Source organism: Myotis daubentonii, chromosome 9 (assembly GCF_963259705.1).
Source record: "Myotis daubentonii chromosome 9, mMyoDau2.1, whole genome shotgun sequence".
Classification (NCBI taxonomy): Eukaryota; Metazoa; Chordata; class Mammalia; order Chiroptera; family Vespertilionidae; genus Myotis; species Myotis daubentonii.
In genome coordinates this window covers 65,868,341-65,880,956 of record NC_081848.1, presented here as the reverse complement: position 1 = coordinate 65,880,956, position 12,616 = coordinate 65,868,341, and the positions used below count along the sequence as shown (strand labels likewise).

At 43.5% G+C, this 12,616-nt stretch overlaps 3 protein-coding genes across 5 annotated transcripts in view; all 3 read right to left on the bottom strand.

Moving 5' to 3' along the window:
• PATL1 (PAT1 homolog 1, processing body mRNA decay factor) overlaps positions 1-5,227 on the bottom strand; it is a 38,160-nt gene extending 32,933 nt beyond the window's left edge. Inside the window, exons 1-2 of one of the 3 annotated variants that reach the window (XM_059709236.1) lie at positions 4,974-5,227; positions 2,713-2,824 (exon numbers count right to left, since the gene is read on the bottom strand). In XM_059709236.1, coding sequence (XP_059565219.1) covers positions 2,713-2,824; positions 4,974-4,988 — 127 coding nt within the window. In that variant the 5' untranslated portion in view covers positions 4,989-5,227. The remainder of the gene's footprint in view (positions 1-2,712; positions 2,825-4,973) is intronic. The other 2 variants (XM_059709233.1, XM_059709235.1) reach the window with 2 other exon arrangements.
• A 1,187-nt stretch (positions 5,228-6,414) lies between these two features.
• On the bottom strand, positions 6,415-7,329 carry LOC132241912 (hydroxyacyl-thioester dehydratase type 2, mitochondrial-like; the record flags this gene model as incomplete). Its single annotated transcript, XM_059710867.1, has 1 exon — positions 6,415-7,329. A coding segment is annotated over one exon (528 nt), but the record flags the coding sequence as incomplete, so codon positions are not given.
• A 741-nt stretch (positions 7,330-8,070) lies between these two features.
• LOC132241911 (ribonuclease P protein subunit p14-like) lies at positions 8,071-8,528 on the bottom strand. Its single transcript, XM_059710866.1, has one exon. The coding sequence runs from the start codon at positions 8,422-8,424 to the stop codon at positions 8,071-8,073; it is 354 nt and encodes a 117-aa protein (XP_059566849.1). The 5' UTR covers positions 8,425-8,528.
• Positions 8,529-12,616: the final 4,088 nt, after the last annotated feature.

Here is a 12,616-nt window from a genome sequence, read left to right as displayed (position 1 = left end):
CCTAAAGATTATAGTAGTTTTCAATAAAAGTAGGAAGGATGCGAGACAGGAGATTCCCAAAGATTGCTTTAACTGGTAGTTTAAACTAATTCCATTTATAGTTACTTAACCTCTCTGTCACTTTCCTCTCATTTGTTAAAATGAGTACAATAATAGCACCTACCTCACACAGTGAGGATTACATGTAAAACATTTATAATGGTGTCTAGCACATAATAAGCATCTTCTAAGTGCTAAGCATTTATTTCTAGAGATTGAATTGAGATTACTGTGGTGCATTTATAGCTCTAAGACAGCGGTTCTCAACCTGTGGGTCGCGACCCCTTTGGGGATCGAACAACCTTTTCACAGGGGTCGCCTAAGACCATCGGAAAACACATATATAACTACATATTGTTTTTGTGATTAATCACTATGCTTTACTTATGTTCAATTTGTAACAATGAAATTGGGGGTCACCACAGCATGAGGAACTGTATTAAAGGGTCGAGGCATTAGGAAGGTTGAGAACCACTGCTCTAAGATGATGCAAACACTTTTCCATGAGGAAGACAGTGACTAGTTTCTTAAGGAAAGGTGACATGAGAGCATTTGCAGCCAGTGACTTAAAATTAACTACCGTACTAACAGGTTTCATTCAAGCCACTCCTTGAATTAGAAACCATCACACCAAAACATATGTCAAAGGTCTGACATTTTATCTCCTGGTTTAAATTCTGTACAACAGCTGCGTATCTTCTTGTAGAGATGTAGTAAGCAAGTCACAGGTGGACTTGGGAAGCAATTTCCCTTTTAGAAATCTTTACAGTATTTAGATCAAGATGTTATGAGGCATTAAGATTTTAATTTTACAATTCAAGTATATTATACTCAATAGAAAGGGCTTGTGTTTTGAAATTTTTTTCTCTATTATAAACTTGTTAACCAAGAAATCCTTATTAATCACCCCTTATGCCTGAGGGTACGAAGTGGGCTAATCAAATGCTATTTCATTTCCCTGCCTTTGTTTTTTACTACCTATTCTTTTTGGTATAACCCCAGAAACTTTTCTTTCTTTCTATCATCATATAAAATACAGTTCTGAAACTCTAGCATCCTTTTAAGGCAATATTTCCCCCATCTTGTGAGGAACTCAGAAAACTGTCCAAGCGCTCTGGAAGTCAACGAGAAGGCAAGACTATTCCTCATCTGTTCAGGTTCAAAACTGAGTACGTATTATTATGCTGCCTCATCTTAAAATAATACCTATAAATCAACTCCATCAACTTCATTTTAATACTGAGGAATTTGCTTAAAAATGTTAAGATTCAGTACAATTAAGATACGAAGAATTATAGAAACAAGCATACAATGTTTATAGCTTCTATTATATTCTGTATGTTATTAGTAAATTAACTTCCAAATACAATTTGCAATTCAAATTGTTCCCTGCTTTTGTAATTCTATTCTATTGCTTTTGCCTGTGATCTCCATGGAGAAATTATGTCATCTTCTTGGATGATCTCATGTCCTAAACTATGGCTCTAACCCAAAAAGTCTTTGGTTCCCTTCTATAATGAGTCTATCCTTCTACCTTAAACACTTGTTTTACTGTTCCTAGTAGTGGCAGTTTTGAGCTCTCTACTGATTTTTGTAAACCCTGGTTGATAATACTATACTCTTGCATTTTTGCCAATTCATTCTACTCAGTCTAAGCTTTAATAAATTTAAGCTGTTTAGGTCACTGTGAAACCAGTAACCATTATTACACTTTTAAGACCTCTTTTTTGTTTTTGATATTCAAAATCTTGGGATTACCCATTAGAGTTAAATTTCCTCTTCTTATTACTTAACTTTGAATATTTTTTGCATAGACAGAGTGCTTGATACCAAAGAAATCATAAGTATTTACACATCCCAGAAAAAACAGTTGTTGCCATTTTCAATATCAATACTCAGAGCAAAAATATTTCCACTGAGCCTTACCTTTTCATTTTTTTAAACATTCAGTTTAATTTAAACTTATTAATGTAACTTGTTCTAAGATCTCTAATTCTCAAACTTTACCATATAAGCTTGCTCTCTAAATTCCCCATCTCAGTATCCACAGCTCTGTGGCCTTTAAGAATAGGCTGGCTTTTTAACTTTTTCCAACTCCTAGAATATTTATCTATATCCAAGGAGTTGGTTGAGGGAAAATTTCATCTTATTTCTAACTTATGAAGACTTTCTATCACCAATATTCTTTGAATAAAGGGATTTTTACTTTATTGAAGATACTATTAAGACAATAGCAGGGTCATGTAATATATACTGTTGATCAACTGAATTTTAAAACCATACATATCCAAATCTGAGTTTTCTCCTAGCTCAACTAATTTTCCTGAAGTTACATGTCCCACAAATAAATTCCCCTCTTCTAGGATTATTTTAAATCTTTGGAAAAATGTCTATTTCTCTAACCACCTGAATTCCTTATAGTGTCAACCTAGAGCAAAAGATCATATAGCTGGAAGGAATAGAGCTTACAGAACACCTGGTTTTATAAGTGAGGCAAAAAGAGGTCAAGAGGAGAAGGGTAGATGCTTCTGGTCAAGCCTAGACTATTCTAAGACCAAGAATGGGATATTTTGCTAAATTAGCGACTGAGGTTACTCCTACTAAGGCCAAGCACTTATAAAGGAGAACATCTGAAACCATCAAGAGACCAAGAGGATATAAGATATCACTTACCAACTGCACCTGACCCAAATGTATCCTCATTGAATTGATCAATTTCTTCATCTTCCTCTCCCAGGCCTTGAAATGCATCCTCATCTTCATCCAGAGGACAATCCTCCAAAGACTAAAAAGAGAAAGGAGATTTAGCTATTCATGAAGTTCATAACCACATTGTAAAATGTTCTAAAAATGTTCATCTTACTTTCCCAATCAGTGTAATATCTTCATTGTGACTTTTTGTAAAGATGGCATTTTTTTCTACCCCCTAACTTCCCCAACATTGGAAAATTTCAGTATCTTCTTTTCTTTCAGTTTCTCTTTCCCATTCCTTATTTAATTTAACCTTTCCCCACAAACATTCCATTTCTCTATCAGGAATCTAATAAGAGCATTTCCTCATGGTCTGCCAACTTCCTTTACATCACTGGTTAGAATAATGACAAATGAAATGAACCCTTTGGGTTTTAGTGTATTGTTCAACAAAACTTTCACCTTCCCTATATTCATGTCAACTTTTCAACTATTTTATTATTCTCTTTTAAAGCTTTCTCTTCATTTTCAATCTTTTCCCTTTTCTGTTTCCTATTGGCCCAAACTCTGGTGATAAAACAGAAAGCTGAAATTTTCAACCACAATTAAGTAAACTCTCAAAAAGCTGTGATACCGCAAGTTCAAGTTCTGACTCTGCTCTTAAAAGTGGTGCTAACTTGGGCAAATCATTTTTTGAAATTAATTCATTAAGTACCTCTTGAGCACCTATTATGCCACAGGCTTTGTTAGGCTCTAAGTTTCAGTTTCCTAAGAGATAATAGAGGAGCAATACCACCTACCTCATAGTTATGAGGATTAAATGAGGAAGAGATTTAGTCAAACACTGCGGATTGCTGAACAACGCTAGAGATCACCATAACAACTTAGGTAGGTTGTATTGTAAACATTTCCTCCTTACACTTTAGTTTTCAACTGATTCTTCTAAGTTTTCTTTTCTTTAGGCAACTGCCTACACCACTTAACACCTCCCTCCATGTTTTCATAAAGTTAGTTTGGTTTTAAACCATTTCCTATCAAGTGTCACGTGTGTCCACAATTTTCAAAGACTCAGAATCGGAAGGCAGGGTTGTGTTATACCTTGCCTGGCTACCTCTTGGTTTAGACCAGCGGTTCTCAACCTGTGGGTCGCGACCCCTTTGGGGGTCGAACAACCCTTTCACAGGGGTCGCCTAAGACCATCGGAAAACACATATATAATTACATATTGTTTTGTGATTAATCACTATGCTTTATGCTCAATTTGTAACAATGAAATTGGGGGGCACCACAACATGAGGAAATGTATTAAAGGGTCGCGCGGGCATTAGGAAGGTTGAGAACCACTGGTTTAGACTGTTCCCGAAGGTACGGTTAAGCCAAAGGGCCATTTCACCCATCTGAGGCCCTCACAAACGTACACAAAGCAGGTAGGCAATTGCTTCCACCTTAAAGGCAACATCCAGCAGCACTCCTCCCAAATCACAAAGATCTACTTAATCAAATCACTGTGTGTGTTTTTTAATCGGAAAGGCTTTTAGGGATTATGCAAACAAGTCCCTTTCTTCTACAAACCTGGATACTTTACGGCCAGAGATTAGTAGTCGCTCAAGGTCATACAATGAATTAGTGACAAGCTCAGGACTCTCGACTATTGCTACATTACCGGGACCGTCACCAAACCCACGTCTCCCTCCACTCGCCCAAAAGGAACTTCTGCTGGACACGCCCCCTCCCAACTCCCAGGCCTCTTCAGTCAACAGTCCGTGGACAGTCAAAGGGCAAGCCCAGGCCCCAGTGACCCGGTGGTTTCCTGTGTGTATAGGTGTGTGTAACTGGACGAAAGGTGGTTCCAGGTCCAGGGCGGGAAACGTCTCCGGGCTTTCCCGGGTGATTCTTCCTCAAGAAGAGCCACCGGATGGATGCGACGCCTCCCCTCCGCGGCTCCTCCCGGGTTGGGGCCGGCAGGCGGTCCGGTTAAGGCACTTAACGGGCCCTCCCCACCTCAAAACCGAGGCCAACTCTACCCACTGACAACTAATAGGACAGTCCCGTCCCCCGAACCAGCTCACACAACTCTAGGTTGAAACCCACGACCCCCGGTGCGACGCGCTCCTCTGAGTCCCGGGGGTCCCACCGCCCACCGCCCCCCCCTCCTCCGAAGCGCGGGACAGAAGCTCCCGGGATAAGAGAGGAAAAGGGGAGCGGGAGGGAGGGAGGGGTCACTTCCGGTCGCCACAGCTCACCTCGTAGCGGAACATTCTTGGGGAGGGGGGAGGGAGCGGGGAGGGGAATGGGGAAGGGAGGGAAGAAGAGTTGACTCCCCGGGCTCCTCCGCGCGCGGATCCTCCACCGGCTCGCGACCCCCGGCCGCCGCCGTACGCCGGAGCGTGCGTGAGGACGTGCGCAGGCGCGCCTCAGGGAGGGCGGCCACTCCGCTCTGCGCCGGGCGGCGTCTGCGCGGGGACAGATTTGGCGTCCGGTTTCCTACACTCCGCGGCGGGAAGGAGGTCCCGTGGTGTGAGATTGCGCACGCGCAGCCGGTCGGGGGCTTCCTCGCCTGGCGACTTGCAGCTCCGCCCCGGTTTCTCTGCGCCCGCCCAACCCTCGGGTCACAGTCACGAGTTTTCCATCACTTGGGGCGGAGAAAACCCTTGTGATTGTCACAGGATATGGCTTTGAAGAGTTCCAGGCTTAGTCTGAGCTGCAAGAAAGGGAGATTCCTGGGCTATTTTTTCTAACGCCCAACACAGTCTTTGGGCTACTCGGCGGCCCTGATGATACATGCTACCCGCCAAGTGGAGGAGGAAGAAAATGGAAGCATTCATGTCATCGGAAGGGGCTGAATCCGTCGCCACTTTCTGCGGCACATCACCCGCTGAGTTAACAGCAGGTCTGGGCAGTGATTTATTTATGTGTCTCAAAGTGGCGATGGCGCCCGGTTTTTAAAAAGCCGTAGGCATGTTCCGGGAGGTTCCACCAGGGCGATATTTTTAGGCGCCAGGCGCTCCAGGCACGTGGAGCGCGAAAGCCAAAAAAGGCAGCGCCGCCGGGGGCAGCAAGGTCATAGAGGCTGAGAAGCGCCAGGCTGAGTGCGTGGCCGGGTGACAGCACCTCCTTAGAGGATCAAAGCTCGAAAAGAGTGTCCAGATTATGAGCCTCCGCACACTGGTTTCAGAAATCTTGGTTGTTTGTAACAGCCGATATCACCTCCCGTGCCCTTGCAGCCTTAGATCTCACGAAATTCTCTCTTTCCCCCCAACAACTGAACTTGCACCGCGAAGAATGAGTTCTTGTGCATTTCGCAACTCTTTATCTGGGTGTCTTAAAATGCAGGCTCATCTTGGAGTGGCATACAGTAAATTCCTTTCCTGTTAGTGTGGTTGGATTAATCAGAGCCTGTTGGAAATAAAGTTCTGGGTGTGAATCAGTGCTTTGTGTCACTGGCTATCAGTTTTGGGAAAGCTATGTAAACAAGTTTGAGCCTTAATTTCTTTGTAAACTGGGTTTAATGACACTTGCCTTACAGAGTAGTGGTTCAATGGCAGGATGATGCCAATACTACTACTACTGATTGAAGTTTGCCTGGCACTCTGCTAGGTATTTTATTTTTATTTTTTTATTTTTTTTACTGAAGAACAGTATCTAAATATTTATTGGTAAAGACAGGTGTTCAAAGATCAACTCCTATTCTAATTGCTGTCAAAAATTAAATGCTACCTAGCTATAAATTCACTGAGAAATTTATTCTATGCAGATATAGGTAAGTTTGTGTTATCCAAATGCAAATTTAACTTGGTTTGAAATCCTAAAATTAGAAACTTGAGCTAAATGATAAGTTTCCCCATATTTTTTCAAATTTACAAACTTAGATGATAAATAGACTCATCTGTATGAAACATAAGGCCAAATTAGAAAGTGGACAAGTGAACCCCTGGCTACCTGCTGCCTCCCCCACTGTGGGCTGCTGGGTCTGCTGGCCACTCCTTGTTGAAGAGCAGCAATCCATTTTCCTCAGAGGCTCTTCAGTAACAGTAACACTGATGCCTGAACTTGCATCTTTAAACACATATTTCAGGGCTTGGAAGCTTCTGGGACCATAACTTTAACGCAGCCTTCCATAACAGTCTTTTCACTTTCTCTTACAAAGCATGACACAGCAATAACCGCAATGAACCGCTTCAGCCTTTGCACTTCTGCAGAAGCTACAACAACGTCTCCAACATATAAAGGGGCTGGAAAGTGAATTTCCTGGGAAATAAATACACAGCCTGGGCCTGGCATTTTAGCACCCAGGAGAGCTGAAATAAGTCCATTGATCAAAACTCCATGCACAATTGTCTTTCCAAATTTGGTGTGCTCTTCAAAGTCTTCATTTAAATGCAAAGGATTAACATCCCCTGTTAGTTCTGAGAAGGCAACCACATCCCTTTGTGTGAAGGCTCTGCTGAGTTCAGCCCGGTCTCCAACTCGGATGTGCATATGCTGAAAATGCTGCCTGCTTACAACTGGTTGGTTCAGGCAGATTCTCCTCCGAAGGCGACACCACCAAAGACGATGGCTGGAAATTATGGGGAATATCTTCGGCACCCTCAAATTCCATCAACAGCAGTGCCGAGCCTGTTTCAGTCATCAAGCATTATGCTGGCACCAAAAGATAGTTTTGAGAGCAGAGGAATGTTTCTGAAATTGAAGACCATTCAGTCCAATACTAGTTCCCTACTATCAACACTAATAAAAGAGAAAAATGGTAATTGGTGTACGACGATACCCTTTTCATTGGCTAATCAGGGCTATATGCAAATTAACCGCCAACTAAGATTGGCAGTTAACTGCCAACAAGATGGCGGTTAATTTGCATATGTAGGCACAATGCAGGGAGGCAAAAGGGAAAGCAGGAAGAAGCCCCCTGCCACTGACAGTGATCGGAAACCCAGGGGGGAGCTAAGAGCTGGGGGGCAGGGCCGCCTTTGCCCTGCCCCACAGCCATGATCAGAGAATCAGGTGCCTTTTCCGCCCTGGCCAGTGATAGCAGGAAGTAGGGGTGGAGCCAGCGATGGGAGCTGGGCACAGTCGAAGCTGGCAGTCCCAGGAGCTAGGGGTCCCTTGCCTGGGCCTAAAGCGAAGCCCACGATCGCGGGGCCGCTGCAGCTGCGGGTCCCCGCTGCCTGGGCCGGATGCCTCAGCCAGAGGCGTCAGGCCTGGGCAAGGGGCCGATCCTGCGATTGGAGGGTGATGGGGGTCAACGCCTGAGGGCTCTCAGTATGTGAGAGGGGGCAGGCTGGGCTGAGGGACACTCCCCCCCGCCCCACACCCAGTGCACGAATTTCGTGCACCGGGCCCCTAGTTACCAGATAATGCAAGGAGAAATGGAGAAACCTGAATCACTCTGAAGGCACATTTCTTGCCTTTATAGGATCCTAACAGGGTCAAAGAGCTCCACAATCTGACAAAACCACTGCTACATATTCTCAGTATGGCTGACAAGGTCTCCTCTCCGTAGGTTAGGATGTCTAAGGGTAAGGCAGCGTCAACCTCCCCAAATAGGTCCTTCAGGGCTGAAATAAGCAGCTGTTTGAACTGTGCAACATTCAGTCCAACCCCATGTTCTTGAAATTCTAGGCAGACTTTCATGTAGTGGTGCTCAGAGGGATTTTTGTAAACTATCCTCTCATATGTGGCAGCTGGGGCTGGCATCTTTTCCAATCCTGACTGCACCGCTCTCGCCGGAGCAGCCCGATGCCTCCCGACTCCCGTTCACTGCGAGAACCTCCCAAGCCAGGACCTCCGCTACCGAGCGGGAGCCTCTCTGCTAGGTGTTTCAGATGGACCATCTCACTGAATTTTTCCTTGTGCCAACCCGATGACGTAGGTACTCTATAGATAAGGAATCTGAGGATTAGAGATGCTAAGTGATTTGTCCCAAACCACCTAGTGGCAAGTGGCAAAGCTGGCAACGGAGGTTTGTCTGATTCCAAACACCCTATATGTTAATCCTGTGACAATTTAACAAAAGCAAATGTTTATATGTGCTGGGCCTGAACCTTAAAGAAGTGGAACAGGCCAAGGATAAGATGGTAATTAATTGGTTTGCAAGTGTGCATGGAGCGCTAGGTAACCTCAAGTCTCAAACAATTGGTGCCCTATGAACCAAGGGTTGGCAAACTATAGCCCTTGGTTGAATCTTGCCAGTTGCCTGTTTTTGTTATTGTTGTTAATCCTCACCTAAGGATATTTTTTCCATTGATTTTTAGAGAGAGTGGAAGGGAGAGGGATAGAAAGAAACATTGATGTGAGAGAGACACATCAATGGGTTGCCTCCTGTACTCGCTGGACTAGGATGCACCTTGACCAGGATGAAGCCTGCAACCAAGGTATGTGCCCTTGACTGGAATGGAACTGAGACCCTTCAGTCTGAGGACCAATGCTCTATCCACTAAGCCAAACAGGCTAGGGCTCTATAGGGTTTCTTATTTGTTTGTTTTTTTGTTTAAAATATGTTTTATTGATTTTTTACAGAGAGGAAGGGAGACAGAGAGCTAGAAATATCGATGAGAGAGAAACATCGATCAGCTGCCTCCTGCACATCCCCCACTGGGGTTGTGCCCGCAACCCAGGCACATGCCCTTGACCGGAATTGAACCCGGGACCCCTCAGTCCGCAAGCTGATGCTCTATCCACTGAGCCAAACCGGTTTCGGCTCTATAGGGTTTCTTGATTGTCCTCAGGACATGGCAGCTTCTCCCAGAGTGAGCTCACAATATCTCTTATGACTGGGATTCAGAAGTCATATGTATCACTTCTTCCACATTCTATTTGCTAGAAAGAAGTTATTAAGTACAGTCCATATTCAAAGGGAAGGGTATAAGGAGATCTTTATAAAGGAAGGGGTAACAAAGAATTTATGGACATATTTTAAAACCACCACAGCCTGTTTAAAAGAAGGCCTGTTTGTTTTAATCATGGCAAATTTATGGAAAAATAGATTCTAATATTATGATGTAAGTGATTATAAAATACTTGTAAATAAGGAGGTATTGGTGTGGGAATATATACAGATTGACTTACAGAACAGAGTAAGCAATAAACACCTTAGCATAAAAGTTCATTTATATATGACAAAGGTGACATCTCAATTCAATAGATAAAGGAAATGTAATTTAAAAATTATGCTGAAGTAATTGATTACTTATTTGGGGCAAAAAGTTAAATCCTTATAGCATAGCTTACACCAGAATAAATTCCAGAATGTTAAGTTTTATGTAAAATTTTACACATAAAGCAAGAGCAAAATATAGGTGAATATTTGTATGATTTCAGGATAAAATTTCAGAATTTAATTACTATGAAAATCACAAAGCAAAATTTGGATACCAAATATCATAATGAAAAATATAATCATGGACAAACTAAAAATATTTTCTACATATATAAAGTAAAATACAGGGAGACAATCAAGATGGCAGCATAGGTAAACACCTGTACTTGCTGCCTTTCACAACCACATCAAAACTACAACTAAAAGACAAAATAAATATCATCCAGAACCACGGGAAAGCTGGCTGAGTGGAAGTTCTACAACTAGAAGGAAAGAAAAAAACGCATGGAGACTGGTAGGAGGTGTGGAGGTGCAGAGACACGCATGAAACTGGCTGGCAACTGGGTGCGCTGTTGTATTTTTCAATCAGGAGGGAGATACAAGATCCTGATTGCTCTGAACTCCAGTTTCAAGCGAGACTCTGGGGACCCAGACTCATACAGGGAGAAACTGGACTGTCTGGCATCGGGCTGGAACACGAGGGTGGCTTTCTCTCAGAGGTGCTCGCAGCGATCATTGTTCCTGCACGGGGCCGTGGGACACAGAGACCCGGGGTCCTCTCTGGAGCAGGGCTGACTGGCAGCCATTGCTGTTTGCTCCGCCCTGGTGATTCCCTGAGACCCTGCCCCACCCAATTTACAACCCCACCCAAGCTGTGCGCAGCAGCTTTTGCAGCGGCTTGTCCTTTTGCTACCTAAAACCTAACAAACTGCAGTTGGGGCAGAGAGCTCCAAAGCTTCCAAAAGAAGGCCCAAGGCCCAGCAGTAGCAGCCTGCATTACTTCACAGCTGGGCCTCATCTGGGCACCTCCAAACCCCAAGCAAAGAGGAGGAATCTGCAGATGTTTCTGTAGCGCCTGCTGGGTGGCCTCAGGCAGTGGCTGACTTTGAACCCCCTTGGAGATTCAAGAGTCAGTGTACCCAGTGATCAGTGTGAGACCATACCAGATTACAACTCTTCACATCCATAAGCGACACACTCAAGGGGCAGACTCAGTGAGCAACAAAGCCCCACTGAAGAAAGTCCTGCCCCATGAGGGTGTCTCCAGCACAGCAGTTCTCCCATTGTAGACACAGCTGGTCCGCACAGCCAATTGGCCTGGAGGTCAATTCCTCTCAGCGATACCAAACAGCAATCAAGGCTTAACTACAACAAGACTGTGCACACAGCCCACAAAGGGTTGCACCAAGAGTGTCCACCCCAGGTAATTGGGGAGACTGAACAACTGGGCCCTATAGGACAACCCACCACACAAGGCCATCAACACAGGGAAGCAGCCAAAATGCGGAGACAAAGAAACATGTCACAAATGACAGAAATGGAGGAAAGCAAACTAGTGGATATAGAGTTCAAAACTACGGTTATAAGGTTACTCAAGAATCTTCTAGAAACCTCTGAGAAATTTAGTGAGACCCTCAAGGATATGAAAAAGGACCAATCAGAAATTAAGCATACACTGACTGAAATAAAGAATAATATACAGAGCCCTAGCCAGTTTGGCTCAGTGGATAGAGCATCGGCTTGCGAACTGAAAGGTCCCAGGTTCGATTCCGGTCAAGGGCACATGCCTGGGTTGTGGGCTCGATCCCCAGTGGGGGACTTGCAGGATGCAGCCAATCCATGATTCTATCTCATCATGGATGTTTCTATCTCTCTCTCCCTCTTCCTTGCTTTCTGAAGTCAATAAAAATATATTTTTTTAAAAAGAATAATATACAGAGATCCAACAGCAGACTAGAGGATCCCAAGAATCAAGTCAATGATTTGAAATACGAAGAAGCAAAAAACACCCAACTGGAAAAGAAACAAGAAAAAAAAAATCCAAAAATATGAAGATAGTGTAAGGAGCCTCTGGGACAATTTCAAGTGTACCAACATCTGAATTAAGGGGGTGCCAGAAGAAGAGAGAGAGCAAGATATTGAAAACCTATTTGAAGAAATAATGACAGAAAACTTTTCCCTGGTGAAAGAAATAGACTTACAAGTCCAGGAAGCAAAGAGAACCCCAAATAAGAGGAATCCAAAGAGGACTACACCAAGACACATCATAATTAAAATGCCAAGAGCAAAAGACAAAGAGAGAATCTTAAAAGCAGCAAGAGAAAAACAGTTAGTTACCTACAAGGGAGTACCCATACAACTGTCAACTGATTTCTCAACAGAAACTATGCAGGCCAGAAGGGAGAGGCAAGAAATATTCAAAGTGATCAATACCAAGAACCTACAACCAAGATTACTCTACCAAGCAAAGCTATCATTTAGAATTGAAGGTCAGACAAAGAGCTTCACAGATAAGAAAAAGCTAAAGGAGTTCATCACCACCAAACCAGTATTATATGAAATGCTGAAGGGTATTCTTTAAGAAGAGGAAGAAGAAAAAGGTAAAGATAAAAATTATGAACAACAAAGGGACAACAAATACATATCTATCAACAACTGAATCCAAAAATCAAGTGAATAAAAAATCTAACGAACAGAATAAACTGGTGAATATAATAGAATCAGAGGCATAGAAAGGGAGTGGACTGACAATTCTCAGGGGGAAGGGCAAAAATCTTACACCTATGGACA

What these genes read in the sequence shown, in the direction of transcription:
- LOC132241911 (XM_059710866.1), bottom strand. Translation starts at nt 8,424, where the DNA reads ATGCCAGCCCCAGCTGCCACATATGAGAGGATAGTTTACAAAAATCCC.